Source organism: Eriocheir sinensis, chromosome 15 (assembly GCF_024679095.1).
Source record: "Eriocheir sinensis breed Jianghai 21 chromosome 15, ASM2467909v1, whole genome shotgun sequence".
NCBI lineage: Eukaryota > Metazoa > Arthropoda > Malacostraca > Decapoda > Varunidae > Eriocheir > Eriocheir sinensis.
The window spans coordinates 12,621,453-12,636,416 of record NC_066523.1 but is presented as its reverse complement, the minus strand read 5'-3'; the positions used below and the strand labels follow the sequence as shown (position 1 = coordinate 12,636,416).

General features: G+C 43.6%; 1 protein-coding gene across 2 annotated transcripts; it reads right to left on the bottom strand.

Annotated features, from left to right (window-relative positions):
* Positions 1-6,165: 6,165 nt before the first annotated feature.
* Positions 6,166-14,615, bottom strand: LOC126998926 (CD151 antigen-like). 2 transcript variants are annotated; one of them, XM_050861186.1, is made up of 3 exons: positions 14,295-14,615; positions 12,328-12,467; positions 6,166-9,640 (listed from the first exon to the last, which is right to left on the bottom strand). In XM_050861186.1, the coding sequence occupies exons 1-3, from the start codon at positions 14,598-14,600 to the stop codon at positions 9,622-9,624; spliced, it is 465 nt and encodes a 154-aa protein (XP_050717143.1). In that variant the 5' UTR covers positions 14,601-14,615; the 3' UTR covers positions 6,166-9,621. The 2 variants fall into 2 exon arrangements, with proteins under 2 accessions (XP_050717143.1, XP_050717145.1); XM_050861188.1 differs by lacking the exon at positions 12,328-12,467.
* Positions 14,616-14,964: the final 349 nt, after the last annotated feature.

Sequence of the window (14,964 nt, the reverse complement as noted above, 5' to 3'; positions counted from 1 at the left end):
TGTAATCTTTTTCCCGGTATTTGCTTTATTGTTAAGTTACGCCTCTTCTATGCAGCTTTCTGTTGTAACACCGTTTTCTTTTAAGAGACTATCCATAATCAAACTGTACTCAATTTAAATTTTAATGTGTAGTGTCTTGTATGTTCATGCACATTGCTTGTATTGCTTTTATCGATATATTTTGTCCATTTCTAGTCCTGACGATGACTCAGGAAGGAGTCGAAACGTCAACAAATAAAGGATGTTCGTGACAACGCTAGGCCTATTGTTCATCATATACGTCTCCGCTTTCCGGTAAGTTCTTCTGTTGATAATATATATATATCTATATATATATATATATATGGGGGGGGGGGTAATGCTTGATTGGACCATGGCAAATTAGTATCACACACACACACACACACACAGTGTTAACACATGGAACAGCTTGCGAGAAGAGGTGGTGGAGGCGAGCAGTGTCCATCAAATGAGGGAAAGGCTGGATGAATGTAGATATGGAGACGGGACTATTAGAGCTTAGCTCGGACCCTATAGACTACAAATAGGTAAATACAAATAGGTAAATACACACACACACACACACACACACACACACAGTTAAGATTCCCCTTTCTACTACAATGAAAATGTCTTTCCAAAGAAACTTCCAACGTTTAATGGCCAACTAAAACAGAATACCAATAGGCTACGATTTTCCAGCGTTTGCCAAATGCTTTCTACTTTGTGTTGTAAACTTGTAATAACCATCTGCACACATAAGCGATTAATATACTTATTCATCTACGTTTCCAAAATTAAAATCTATTACTTTTCACAAGATGCTTACACATATAATAAACATCCCACGGTTCCCACCACTCCCTAATCTTTCCCAGCCCGCCACACACCGCCTCAGGTGCCTTTAAATAAAATCATGCCAAAAGCTTTGAATTCCTTCGACTGCCCTTTTACACGGATAAGAAAATACAAAGTTTTCTGTAGCAAGGTGTTCCCTACGTGAATGCGAACACAGGGATGGAGATCGAAAAATAGCGAACCCAACGTACTAATCTCATCTGAGGTATTCTAGATGCATGGTGCATTATAATAATTATGTTATAAAATATAAATGAAAACGAGCAAGTCACCAAACGTCTACATTATATGAATATGAAGGCGCCCCGAAGATGGCTGCACATCTTAAATAATCCTATCAATCCTCTTTCTGACACACTCATTACCGGCACCTACTCACCCTCTCTTATAGACCTTGGTACTAACAAAGGAAAGTTCCCACCTACAACTGTCACAGTAAACTTTTCTCCAACCAACGACTGTTCCTCTGCACTGTACACAAACAGCTTTCCCTTACCCTGTGCACCAGCCACTGTCCCTCTTGATCTTCAATATGCACCGACAACTGTCCCTTTAAACTATGCACCAAATAAGAAATCATGTTCCACAATTCACAACTACTGAACAAACAATATAATCCTCATTACTCGGGTGACAAATGGGTGATAAGCAGGTGGGGAGAACAGAGCGGAACAGCGAGAAGGGAAATTGTAAAAAAATAGGTGTGTGTGGGGGGTGTAGGGGTGTCTGGTGAGATACTCAGGCTATGGGATCAACCTGTTGGCAAATAAAGTGGATAAATTACAATAAACCTAATATTTATACTGTAAATGATGAAATAACCAGTTTGACATTGCCATCATTAAACTGAATGAACAAGGGAACGAGTGGAGAGAGAGAGAGAGAGAGAGAGAGAGAGAGAGAGAGAGAGAGAAGCATACATAACCCAGGAGCGGGGAGGGGGAGGAATATGTGTGTGAGGGACGGAGAAGAGCAAAAAGAACGATGGCGTCAGAGTAGGCTAAATAAAATGAAAAATAATAAGGTTGTAGGGAACAAGTGGAGGGAAAGTGGCACGGTGATGATTGGGGTGGAGGGAAGATGTGTTAGTTAGGAGGAGGCTGGAGTGTACCATTTGTAAGTGGAGAGTGGATGAAGAGAAAAGGCGGGTAATGTATGAGGAAAATGAGTAAGAGCTGGGAGGTTGGGAACACACACAATCTCTCTCTCTCTCTCTCTCTCTCTCTACCCACGACTACCTCGTTCCCTTGTTCAGTCGCTGATGATTGCCGAGTTAAAACAAGTTATTGCACCATTCAAAATGATCAGGTTGATTCATGAATCGTTCGCTCACGGTTTGCTTGCCTGACGTATGAGCACTATCGAATCAAGAGCAACAGGACGCGATGCCGGTGTGTCTCTTATTACATTTATGCTGGTTTGAGAAGTATATGTATACATGACAAAGTGACTCGTTACAGACAAAGTCAGCAAAGTCACACACACTAACATTTCTGGAAGTAGTTTCATGCGCTTCGAATCCTTCCTCGGCTTTGTTAGTCGCTCCACTGGCTAGCCTCCCCCAAACCCCTTCTACACACACACACACACCTCTGGCCATCATACATTTAAAGCAAGAAGGGGGGAAGGAGAAGAAGAGGAAGAGGGAATAATCATCAAAAAGGATGTAAGGGAAGGAAGAGAAGGGAACTAGGGATAAAGCGAGGGAAAAGCTTGACGAACGAGGAGGCAGGGTAGTCGAACAGGAACTGGAGTGGAGGCGTGAAGAGGTTAGGAGGTGGCTGGGGGTGCTTTGGGGAGGACAGAACCCTTAATGAAAGTCAGAAATTATGTACTATGAATGGGAAAAATTGTGGAGTGAAAAACATGAAGAAATTATAGAAACCGCGAAGGTAGACATGGAGTAGGAGGATGGGAGAGGGAGTGAATAAGAGGTTTGGAGACGATGAGACTGTTTAAGGAGAGTAGAACCTGAATAAGGGAGAGGATATGAGTACAACTTGTGGTGCCGTAAGCGGAAACGACGTGAAAAATAGTTACAGCGAAGAAACCCCATGGAGCCGGCTGATAAATAACTACCTTGGATGCTGCGTGGCCCTGGCGGAGGCACGGGCACCGCCGCCTTGCTACAAGGGACACCGTTCCTTCCGAGGTAACCTGGACTTCGTGAGGCTAAGCGATAGTTCCAATGACACAATGCAAATACTCAACTGAGAGGGTCGTGTCCACGTGCCTGAACACTCACCGAGAGTGTGAGCGCTCACGGGCATTATCAAAGCTGATGACGTCACACGACTACGTCATCGATGTCCGCCGCTCCCTCATTGGTCGAGGGGGAGCAGGTCATGCCATAAACTCCCCTCTCATTTCCTCCTCCCATACGTTCGGTTTGATATATAGACACCATTGCCATCACTTTAGCATTATAAAATAGGCAAAGTAAGAAACTGACTGGCGTCCAGAGTTCAGCACGGGTTAATTAAATGATAGTTCGGTGCTGAACAAATGAGCACCAGCGAATCAAAGAGCCACAGGATGCGTTGCTTTTGTGCGCACTCGATGGTGTACATTTAAGGACCTTTGTGCATGTTTGAGAAGCACAGAGTAATGACTCATTCAAGACAAAACAGATGAAGTCACGATAAATAACAGTAGAGTTTCTAGGAGAAGCTTCATGTGCTTCGAATCCTTTCTCGGATCATCTGAGTCATCATCTGACACTACGTAGTCGTCAGACCAGCCCCACCCTCTCACACACACACACACACACACAGGTTCCGCCCACGCTGCTCCCAAAGTCACGTTGGCTTCCAATCCCTCCTCTTGCCCCTTGGATGGAGAAAATCTAGTTTCAACATAATATCTTTCGTCGGAACATCAGCAGCCATGGCTATGTATAATTAACTATAATAACGAGTGATGAACAGGGAGGGAAGAAGGGGCAGAGTGGAATGTGTAGAACAATAAGAGGGAGGGAGGTAGGTAGAGGGGTGTCATGGTGAGATAGTCAGGCGATAAGAGGTGAAGGGGATCATTCATGTTGGAAAATAAATAAGATAAATTACAAGGAACCTAATAATTGTACTTTAAATGATGAAATAACCAGTTGACACGCCCATCAATAAACTGAATAAACAAGGTAACGAGGTAGCAGTGGAGAGAGAGAGAGAGAGAGAGAGAGAAAGGGGTAAGCCATGGCCCCCTCTCGATGGCTTTGGGTAAGCAGACATAATCCAGGGGGCAGAGGTGGATAAACAGATGTATGTGAGGGACGGACGAGAGCAGCCGCAATAAGAATCCTGGCGTGAAAGGATATTTGGAGGGAAGGAATAACTAGCAGGTGTGCTCGGAGAAGGCTGGAAGGAACAAAAATCAGTGGAGTGACTGGGAATGCATGAGGCAGACAGGAGGAACTGGAAGCCTGGGGCGCACTCTCTCTCTCTCTCTCTCTCTCTCTCTCTCTCTCTCTCTCTCTCTCTCCACTATTAACTCGTTTCCTTGTTTAGTCACTTGGATGGCGTGTTAAAACAAGTTATTGCACCCTTTCAAGTGTAATTATTAGATTTTCTGCAATATTATCAGTTACGTTCTGATACAGCACAGCCATGATCAATAATAAAATACATAATTTATTTTAACTACCGACCTAAGTATGGCAGTAATGTTCCGGTTGATTCATTAATCTTCGTTCATGGTTCGCTTGCCTGACGTATGGACACTATCTAATCAAAAGCCTCAGGACGCGTTTCCGCGTGTACCTCACCACCCTCGTGTGGGTTTAAGTAGTACTGAACATATTGACTCACTGCAAATTAAGTGAACTCACGAACATCAACATTTATGTTTCTGGGAACAGCATCATACGCTTCGAAACCTTCCTCGGCTTTGATAGTTACTGGACTAATTGGTCCCCACCCCCACAAACACATTCACCGGCACACACACGTCTTCGGCCATCACATAATCAAAAAAAAGATTGGGGGGTAGACAAGAGAAGATATAGGGTATAGTGAGCTGTCTCCTTTGTTGTAAGGAGGGAGTGGGGAAAGAAGGGGAAGGGAACTAGGGATAAATGGAGGGAGAAGCTGGGGAACAAGAAGGCCAGGAAGTCACCTTTGGTTATAGGAACATGAAGCCTAATAAAGGACGGGTATGAAGAGGGGGTTGTTGGGGGTGTTAAAGGAGGACAGAACCCCGAGTGGAAACAAGAAATTAAATAATAAGAGAGGAAGAACTTGTGTTGAAGAATGAAACGCATGAGGGAATTATGGAAACAGCGAAGACGGACGTGGAGAAGGAGAATAAGAGAAGGAAGGGAGGTTTGGAGTCGGTGAGGTTGTTTAATAGAACACAGATTAAGGGTAATGAAGTGTGTACTGTAAGCTAACGAGTACAACTGGTGGTGTGATAAGCACAAAGAGTGTGATTTAAGGCGAGTAACAGCGAAGAAGGAACCTCACGCTGATTCTTAACCATAAAATGCATCAGTGATGATAAGAATGAGCTTCACTCCCTTCTCGCCTCTTGGTTAGGGAAAATATGGTGAGATGCTACGTGTTATCCTTCGTTAAACACTGCTGGCCGAGATTTATAAACCATATGGTAAATATCTATAAGTTCACGTCTTAAAGGCGTACGAAACTTTATTTCTGATGTTTTTTTATGTTTTTCAATCAATCTGCTATCCCTTCCTCGTGGAGATTACTAGTTAACCGAATTTCTTAACCCCATTCCCGTCTCCAAAAGGGGAATCCACGAAAAAATGACCCAAATTGATAGCAAGTACATCACACTCACCAGAAACATAAGTTTCGCCCTCAGAGTACGCAGACACGAGGAAAATAAGCACTAAGACTATCACAAAACCATGGCGATGGCGCACTCTGCCGCTGTAGGAGTTTAGCCGCCGGATGGGCTGCCATATTGGAAGCGTATCAAGAATTTATTGCAAATAATTAAACTTAAAAATCTAACCCACCCTAACATCACCTCAAAACAGAAGAGGGACTTCGCCCCAACTCGACCCCCTTATTTTAATATTACTAGGCCTTCTATTACCTCTAAATATGGAGGGCTTCGTCCCTTAACGAATTCCCGCCCCCCATCCCCCGTTTACCTATTTCCGTTGAAATGGTCATAAAAATCGACGACTAGTACGACAATGCGACGAAAAGTTAATAAAACTGTGTCAAACTCTGGTGTGCGACGGGTGTAAAACTAGATAAATACCAAACTTATTGCGTTTCGTCGGAATTTCGATGTTTTTGATTTAAATGGCGCCGAATACTGGAGCGTAACAAATAAATATTTACAATTAACCATTTTATTATCAAAGATATCTGAATACATTAGAACATCTAACCACATATAATCAACAGTTAAGCAAGTTATCAAATATGACAATGCCTTCAGTAGATCGGAATCACACGTAAATACCTTCAAATATTCAAATAATACTCCTGGTGGTGGCCAGCCGACCACTGCTGACGCGTCGGCGGGAGGATGGCGGTGGGTCGTGGGGAGGTGCAGTGCACGAGCAAGACTTATGCCTCTCAGTGTTGCCTGCTGCAGGAAGGATTTTCAGGGCCTGACACCTGCCTCAAAGAGTAGGACAGCCTCCCCACGAACACCGCTGACAGCTTACTAGTGAGGGACTTTCCGAGCTCCGTATGAGTAAGGGGCAGCACTGTCCCAAACAAAGCCAATGTAAGAAAACCTTGACAACCCCAATTTATGCTCGCCCTCTTCATAAATGGATACAAATGTAAGTGAAGTCAGGCTTTCAGTGATATGTGACCATTCTAGTGATTTACATAAGTGCATGTTGTAACTGTCATCTTCGTCCTTTGGCGAAATTATATTTAGAATAAATGTTGGTACGTACTTGGTAACCCTGATTGAAGAGCTCTGTTTACAAGGCCAAGCCGTCCACAGAAGACAAAGGGCAAGCAGATATTGGGATTGCCAGAAACTTCCTATAATGGCTTCCTTTTGAAAGAAAATAAAGCCAAGTGAACAATACTTTCTTCTCTGCTTTAGTTTCATACGAATTTTCTTATAATTATTATTTGATTGAAATTTCATGGAACCTCAGAGCCATTTTAGAGAAGGAACGAAGATACATATCTGTCTGCTTAACGCTGGAGAACCAGATAGTGTTACCCTCCACCAAAATTCAGCTTAGAAAGTCCCTCATTGTGTTATTAATGATGGAAGAACTCATATTCACACACACACACACACACACACACACACACACACAATTAAGGAATACAAATTTCAAGCAGTTTCCCAATGAAACATTTCTGAAAAGGGAGGCAATCTTGAACAATTATTACTTTAAATGACATCACATGAAGCTCAATGAACAACACAATGTAACGAAACGAACGCGGAATACTACTTACACAGCGAACCCAAGATGACGCAAACACGCACACACACTGCTCAGGAAGACGAGGCCGCAGCGGGGCCGCTGCCGGCTTCCCATACCTCTTCTTTCTCCCTGCCTGGAAGATGCCAGCCCTGGCCAAGACACTTTCTCACTCACATGTATTGAACAACATAGAAGTACTCGGCGGACAAAGTTTCTTCTCCCTCGTGACACCCCGGCAACTCGAGGTACGCTTAAGACTAATGACCCAAAAGTGTGTATGATGATCGAGCCAGCAGGAGTCATTTTGTGAGAGTGTGAGCAGAAAAGGGTCAGGGAAGTGACCCAGCAAAAGAGAGAGAGAGAGAGAGAGAGAGAGAGAGAGAGAGAGAGAGAGAGAGAAAGAGAGAGAGAGAATGTGTGTGTGTGTGTGTGTGTGTGTGTGTGTGTGTGTGTGTGTGTGTGTGTGTAGTGGAGGAAAGCAAGGTGGGGACACGACGCCCCCGAAACAAGTCAACAGTCACACAACACTCCCGGCCGGCCACTGAGCATTCCACTGAAACAAAAGTAGCTTTGTTTTGGCGACATTTGGCTGAAATCTTTTGCTCAGCATAATGCAAAGCTTTTCATCACAGACGTTCAGTCTTACACACGTTTTAGTTACTTAAGAGAGGAATATACAAATTTTTAATTGGCCTATGCTAAGGAATTTTCATGCTACCCTAGAATACTTTATCACATATAGAATATTTATTATAACAATGTTAATCATAATATATTCGAATACTCTCAAAAATATTTCTTAATCTAATGTTTTCAATATATATACCATCATCTCATCATGAATATATAATTTACCTCTGGTTTGTTCAACACCCCAGTGTAGACTTTTCTTCCAGTTAAGATTCAGAGCCCCAGGTTATGAAGCATCTTTGTCAACCCCATAAAGTTCCCTCGTCCTGCTTCCTGTCATTGTGCCCAATAGCTGGACAGTTTCAACACCTAACATTAGCCTTACAGATGGCACACAACAGATGCCGAACAACAACGTTATGCTCTTGACACATTCATCTCCAAATACATAAACTCTTGAATGCCTCTTCAAAAACTCGCTCGTTTCACGCCCAAATAAGACAACACAGGACATAACATATTGGCATCCAAGAGGTAGGACACGGTGAGACATCATAGTAAATGCAGCATGTAAGATGCACAGGTATTCTCTGCCAACTGAGAGACATCATATGTGAACACCGTTTTTCCGAGATGTAACTGTTAGTTTATTTACATAGAAACTCTCAAAATATCTTATCCTTTCATAAGAAAATTATAATCCCATAAAGCTATAATGAATTACTATTTACACAGTCATTTTCCTCGAAATTCAAGACATCAGAGAACCACATATACACACATATAATAGAATGTCAGATCAGCTTTGTGAAAATATGGGTCACATAACGATTTGTTTGGCTGGAAGTCTGGTGTACTGTCAACGAGCTGTGTGGCGGCCCAGAGTAGCAAGGAGGCTACGGAGGCGCTGCTCTGTGGTGGGGCAGGAGGCAGGGCAGGCACCGGCCGCCGGGCGCCCCGCTCCCCCGTGACAGGCAGGCAGGTAATGGCGTGAGCAGGTAAGCACCTCCTGAACTTAAGATAAACTACTGGCTTGATAAGTTTTTTTTACATTTTTGCCTACTGATATTGTAACAAATTAACCAATACTAAGTAATAATAAAATATGACACATTCGCCTGACACAGGAGAGGTAAAGTCATTGGTACACACTGAGACACAAAACTTAAACAAGACATAACAAACAAAAATAGGAGTTGTAACAAGTGGAGGGCTTGCTTCTCTGGACAGCCTGAAATCAGGTGACCATATTACTCATTTCTAAGATATGTATGTTTGTTGGTGGGTTGGCATAAAAAAAAGACTGATCATTGGCATCCCACAATAAACTGATTTTGCTACTACTGTGTGATGAATTGAATTACATCTAATGGGCTGTTTTAAATGGTGTAAAGGGGGAGCAAAAAAATACAATACGATATACATGTACCCCATAAATATTGTCTTGTTTCACTGATATGGTTTCAGCTATGCTAAAGTTGTGGTCAAAACTCCATTGCATTACTTTTTTCTTCTCGTACTGATGCCAAAACTCGTTCACTTTTCTAGTCGCGGTGGGCTGGGGCGTTGTTGGTGATGGTGTCTGTATGTGCGGAGCTCTTGGTCCTGCTGCTGCTGCTGCTCCTCCTGGCGTCACTTGACCTTGCGGCCCAAGGCGGAACACAGGCAAAAGGCAAAACAGAGTCCCAGCAATTGAGTGATGCCCACCCCGATCCCGATCCCCATGAGCACGTTGGTGTGGTTCTCGATCCACTGCATCAGTCTACCGTAGCAACCCTGCGGAAGGAGGCGGGTCAGGGGTAGGCTCTCTAGTAGTAGAAGGCAGAAGCATTAGATTTTCCTCTAAAGAGTAAATGTTGACCAGTGTTATTTTTAACCTACTTCTGCAAATACTACAAGAAGTTCTTTAAAAATATTGATGAAGGGAAGAAAAAATATGTATGCATTCTACATTTATATGTTCTTTGACCTACCATATGGCACATACTTTATATGTTGAATCTTTGTGCTTAACATAATTTGCCATCTGTTGTGAGCTGAAGGTAAAACTACTAAAATGATTTGGTAAACACTATGTAACGGTGAAGAATACTAAATCAAGACGACTAACTTGGAAATTACATCATGGTAATAGAAGCTCTATGACCTGCCTATTGTTTTTCAACTCCAGCTGAAATAGCAATATTAGGACTCGTATGATGAATCACAAAGGTTGGGCCATCGACCTTTGCCGCAGCCTTCCCCATCGTCACTCATTACATGTTGGCTGGCCAATAAGAATTCCAGTCAACTAACACTTGCCTCCTGAGGGCTGTTCACCAGTGCACTGGCATCATGGAAGGTGGAGGGGGCTAAGGAAGGGGAAGGCCTTGGCCTGGGCCTGGGGCTCAGCACCCATCAGGATCAAGAGAACATTCGTCACAGGCGATATTTTTTAATCCTGCACCCAACCTTCATTATTCGTCATACTGACCTAGGGGACTTCCACAGAAACTGAATGTCCATGAGTCGGCCGTCCTCACCACTCTGCTCAGACCTGATATCAGTAAGAACCTCGTGAGCACTGACTACTATAACCCAAGAGCAATTATGATGGAACATGAGGAGGTTATTCAAAGAATAATCTCAAAGTTGGTATACAATAAATCTCCAATAATGACTGCAATATCTGGCATCCTATTTTCCTTTTGTTTGTCACAGTTTTATTTCACACACTTTACATTTCCTAGTCCTGACACATGCCATCCATCGTGTGTCTCTCAGCCACTCTCTGGCTTAGTTAAACATCATCTTCACCATAAACCCAAAACAGGAGTCCAGATATAGACACCGACCGAAATGAAGCTAATTTTACTAATATACGTACTTGGCTATCTTATACAACAAAAGCAAATCATTTATTCAAAACTGAAAATGGAAACAAAGTAAAGTAAAATTCATAAAATATACTGGTGCTGAAAATGATAATAAAACACAATAAACATTCCAGGTCTAAACAATAGAAAAAATGCAAAATGCATTAACTGTGGGGTCCGTCAGAGTAGGCAGTGTGGGGTCAGAGTCTTAGGCTGTCCACAGCGAGGAGGCACAAACAGAGAAGATTTAAAGGCAACAAACAACATCAGCCTCCCAGAACATGCATGGTACAATTGCCTAGTCTGTAGGGGGGGTGGAATCCGGGGTGTTGTGGTGGAGGGGTGGGGGGTAAAATGAAAGACGGGGGAAGGGGAAAGGAGTGGGGTGGGAGTGGAGTGCTTCTAGTTTTACTCCCTCCAATTTAATTCTCAATGTTTCGGCAATGTTGTAATTGTTCTTGATATGTGTGTGTGTGTGTGTGTGTGTGTGTGTGTGTGTGTGTGTGTGTGTGTGTGTGTGTGTGTGTGTGTGTTCTTTCCTCACCAACATCGACAAGTGTACCTATGTGATGCCTCAGTCACAGGGAGTGTCCGCCCCTTTGTTAAATTGGTCGTGTCTCCCCGTTCATGCTTTTATTTCTTTTTGTGGTGTAAACTGTTTTAGGTTTCTGCATAAAATCATCAATAAATCGACAAACAAATCAATTTCCATGCCACTTGAGGGAGCACCAAAAACACTATACATCAAACATCCCCTGCCCGTGCCCCTCATCACACACAAACCAGAAAATTTGTGGCACTTAATCGATTTATATTTGTGAGTGATGATTCCGTGGGTATCATCACGAAACAATCTGCAATCCAGACAGGTATGAAGGAAATTAGATTTTTATGTGAAAATTGTGCAAAACTTAGAGAGATGAAAAGCTAATTTGGAAAAAAGTGAAAGTGGTGATTGAAAGTTTTAGATAAATTATATGCACGAAATTGAAAGAAAATATATGACTTCTCAAGTGATGCTAAATTGTAGGGGAAACAATGAAGGGTAGCGGGGACAGGGAAGAATGCTTCAAAACATGAATAAAAGAAAGTGGAGAAAATAATTTGCATGGATGGAAAGCAGGGAGAACTATACATGTTAATCACGTTAGGTGCATAAACATGATGAGGCTGACATGACAATGACATGAACTCAACCATGCACTTCTGTGAGAGAGAGAGAGAGAGAGAGAGAGAGAGAGAGAGAGAGAGAGAGAGAGAGAGAGAGAGAGAGAGAGAGAGAGAGAGAGAGAGAGAGAGAGAGAGAGAGAGAGAGAGAGAGAGAGAGAGAGAGAGAGAGAGAGAGAGAGAGAGAGAGAGAGAGAGAGAGAGAGAGAGAGAGAGAGAGAGAGAGAGAGAGAGAGAGAGAGAGAGAGAGAGAGAGAGAGAGAGAGAGAGAGAGAGAGAGAATAGGGGGGGGAGGAGAAAAAAAATGTAGTCGATCATGCACTTTTAAGAGAAAGAAAACAAAACAAAAAGGTATGAAATGCATTCTAGAAATTCATGCGGCGGCGCCCCAAAGCACACCATGGCAGGGAGAGTCATGCAGCCCAAGATGCTCGCCCTTACTTGAGAGCCTTGCTAATGGCTCTACACATGTAAAACGAGAGCGTGATGAGGATAAGCTGGAGCGTCCCCAGACAGATGGCGACAGACAACATAGGAGTCAGGTAGTAGAAGGTGTTCTCATGTAACCTGCTGAGGCACCCCTGCAAGAACACCGCCGCCCCAGCGTTAGGCTCAAGTCGTGACAAGAAAGAGGAGAGAGAAATAATGCATATATATGGACACATCACATACATCACCTCGTTGGCTAAGCTGGAAAGTAAGAGTCGTGGTGGTTAGTGCAGCGCCGGCGTCCGTGAGAGAAACTGGCATACTTGGTTCACGTGAACTTCGATACGAAGTGTGGCCAAGACAGCCCAGCAACCATTCCTAGGAATTCACCTTCCCCAGCATCCACTAAACACAGGTTGCCTGGGATGGAGAGGGGGCGTGGCTTCCTTGTCGATTGGCCAATGATGTATTTACATTAAAGGATGGAGAGCGACTTATTTCCAAAGTTAACGTAAATAGAGCACGTCATCGAGGTAAAGAGGATGAAAAACTATATCAGTTGTGAGAAGAGGGACAGAGGAAGGTCATCACTCATCTAAACTTGGGGTCGACTCTTGACGGCATGGACGAACCCCGAGTCCCACCCTCTCCCTGGGGCAACACAAGGGTTAACAGGCTCACAGTGAGTAAGATGGGGCCTATGATACTAACAAATGTCAACATGGGGACAACGATGCTAACATTCGTAAACCGGAACAAACTACGTACAGGGCTCTGGATATAATTGTGGCTAGGGGATAACACGGACTCAAAAGAATAACACGGTGCTAACGTGGATAACATGGGGAACACGGGAACAAGATGGAATCTAGGTGAGTAACACGCGCGTGAGGGAAAAACATGTGGGCATTGTGACTATCATGGAAACTACCAGGGAAACATGAGAGCTACATACACACACGAGTCAGAAAAAAAATAGGCCACGAATATTGTGCTGAAATTAATTGTTAAGCCCAGCGAGGTGCTTGTTGGTGGTGGTCGGGGGGTTGGAGGACACATAGACGGGGTTAGCAGCTTGCCAGACTATTAAAAGTTACATAACGTGGTTTAAACACATGTAAGATGCGGAACGTTGCTTGCTACAACGGTAGAGCACTTGTCATTTTTATCGATGTTGGTATTTGAATAGATTGATACTTAACAAAACAGGTTAAAATAGTTGTGAAAACCCCGCCGCAAGTAATTAAATATATTGCATCATGGCGGATGTGTCGCCCCAGTGGGACGGAATACAATGGCAGTTGACAACAGATTCGCAACGCACCAGAGTTATCGGCGACACGCGAGCCGCGCCATACACAAAAAGGAGGGAGAGGCGGCCAATGCCGCCCCCGCAGCAGGTCGAAGTGTGTTCCAAAGTCTTTATTAAAGCATAGCAAACTGTGGCGTCTCCCGGCGACGGTCGGTACACACATTTAGAAAACCAATATTTCAAATTACATCAATTGATTTTCCTCTCTCAACCCGGCGCAATAAGGGAGGATTCTCATATAAGACTTTGACAATAAATTTGCACATTTAATGAACTCTGTACTGGAAGTTAACGAACAAGTGACACAGATTTTATGGAAGTGTATATTGATTACAACTTGCTGTGACATGCAATTGTTGGAACGTTTCCCTCGTACACAGTGGCGCAATTTTCATAGTAAAGACGTGCTGGCAGAAGGGACGTGTGGCACAGATGACCTGCTTAATGGATAAAATCTGATAAGGTTACCCGCAGGAAAAGAAATGTATTAATACGACAAATCAGAACCATCTACTTCAGATAAAAAAAATAGCAAGAGGACATGCGTCTTGCTCCGTCACCATGATTACCTACATACTATCTAGTCTACATGAGAGTGGAACACAGATGGTTTCAGCTCAAGGTCACTTCAGAATGAGCCCCAACAAGCACCGGAGGAGATACCCACTGTGAGGTAGTACGAGTTCTCCTGGCTGGGTCGCGAGGGGCACGACGGATCCTCGGGCAGGAAGTTCCGTGGGTCGCCCTCCAGCTTGCAGCACGCCTCGGGCACCACGGCGTTGCTCGACTTGTTGTTCTGCCACAGCGTCGCCTGCTGGAAGTCGGTGTAGTTGTTCACGCCGCAGCACTGCAGCTGTGGGAGGAGAGGCTGTGAGGAGACTGACGCAGCAGCTGAAAAGTCGTACTGTGGTGTTGTCCTTCCTTCGATCTGTTTAATAAGCCATGATTGTGCATTTGTGCTTTGATGTACCATCTTATAAAATCAAGAATAAAAACTAAGGTTGTAGTGAGTGAGATGTGTAGATCCCGTTCACTTAATTTCCTTAATTAAAATAAACTTACGGTGTATATAAACATTCTCTAAATAAATTTCAACGCTAAAAAAAATCAAATAAAAAAATATGATGGAGAGTAGCTTCAGTAATCAATAAATATTCGGAAAAGAAAACGTGAAATAAGATAAAGAGGCAGGCGAAGCTAGGCGAGCATACGAAATAAACCCAATTAAACCCATGAAGATCCCCGGCCGAAGACCCGAAGACACGACACAGAGAGGCAAGCGCGTCAACCTTAATGGCCGGCACTCGCATCTCTCCCATTCCTCCCACCCCCAGCCT

Bases quoted from the DNA above. Each gene is read 5' to 3' on its own strand.
- LOC126998926 (XM_050861186.1), bottom strand. From the start codon at position 14,600: ATGGTACATCAAAGCACAAATGCACAATCATGGCTTATTAAACAGATC. The intron at 12,468-14,294 runs GTGGGTATCTCC...GTGTTCTTGCAG, and splicing joins AGAACTCGTACTACCTCACA to GGGTGCCTCAGCAGGTTACA.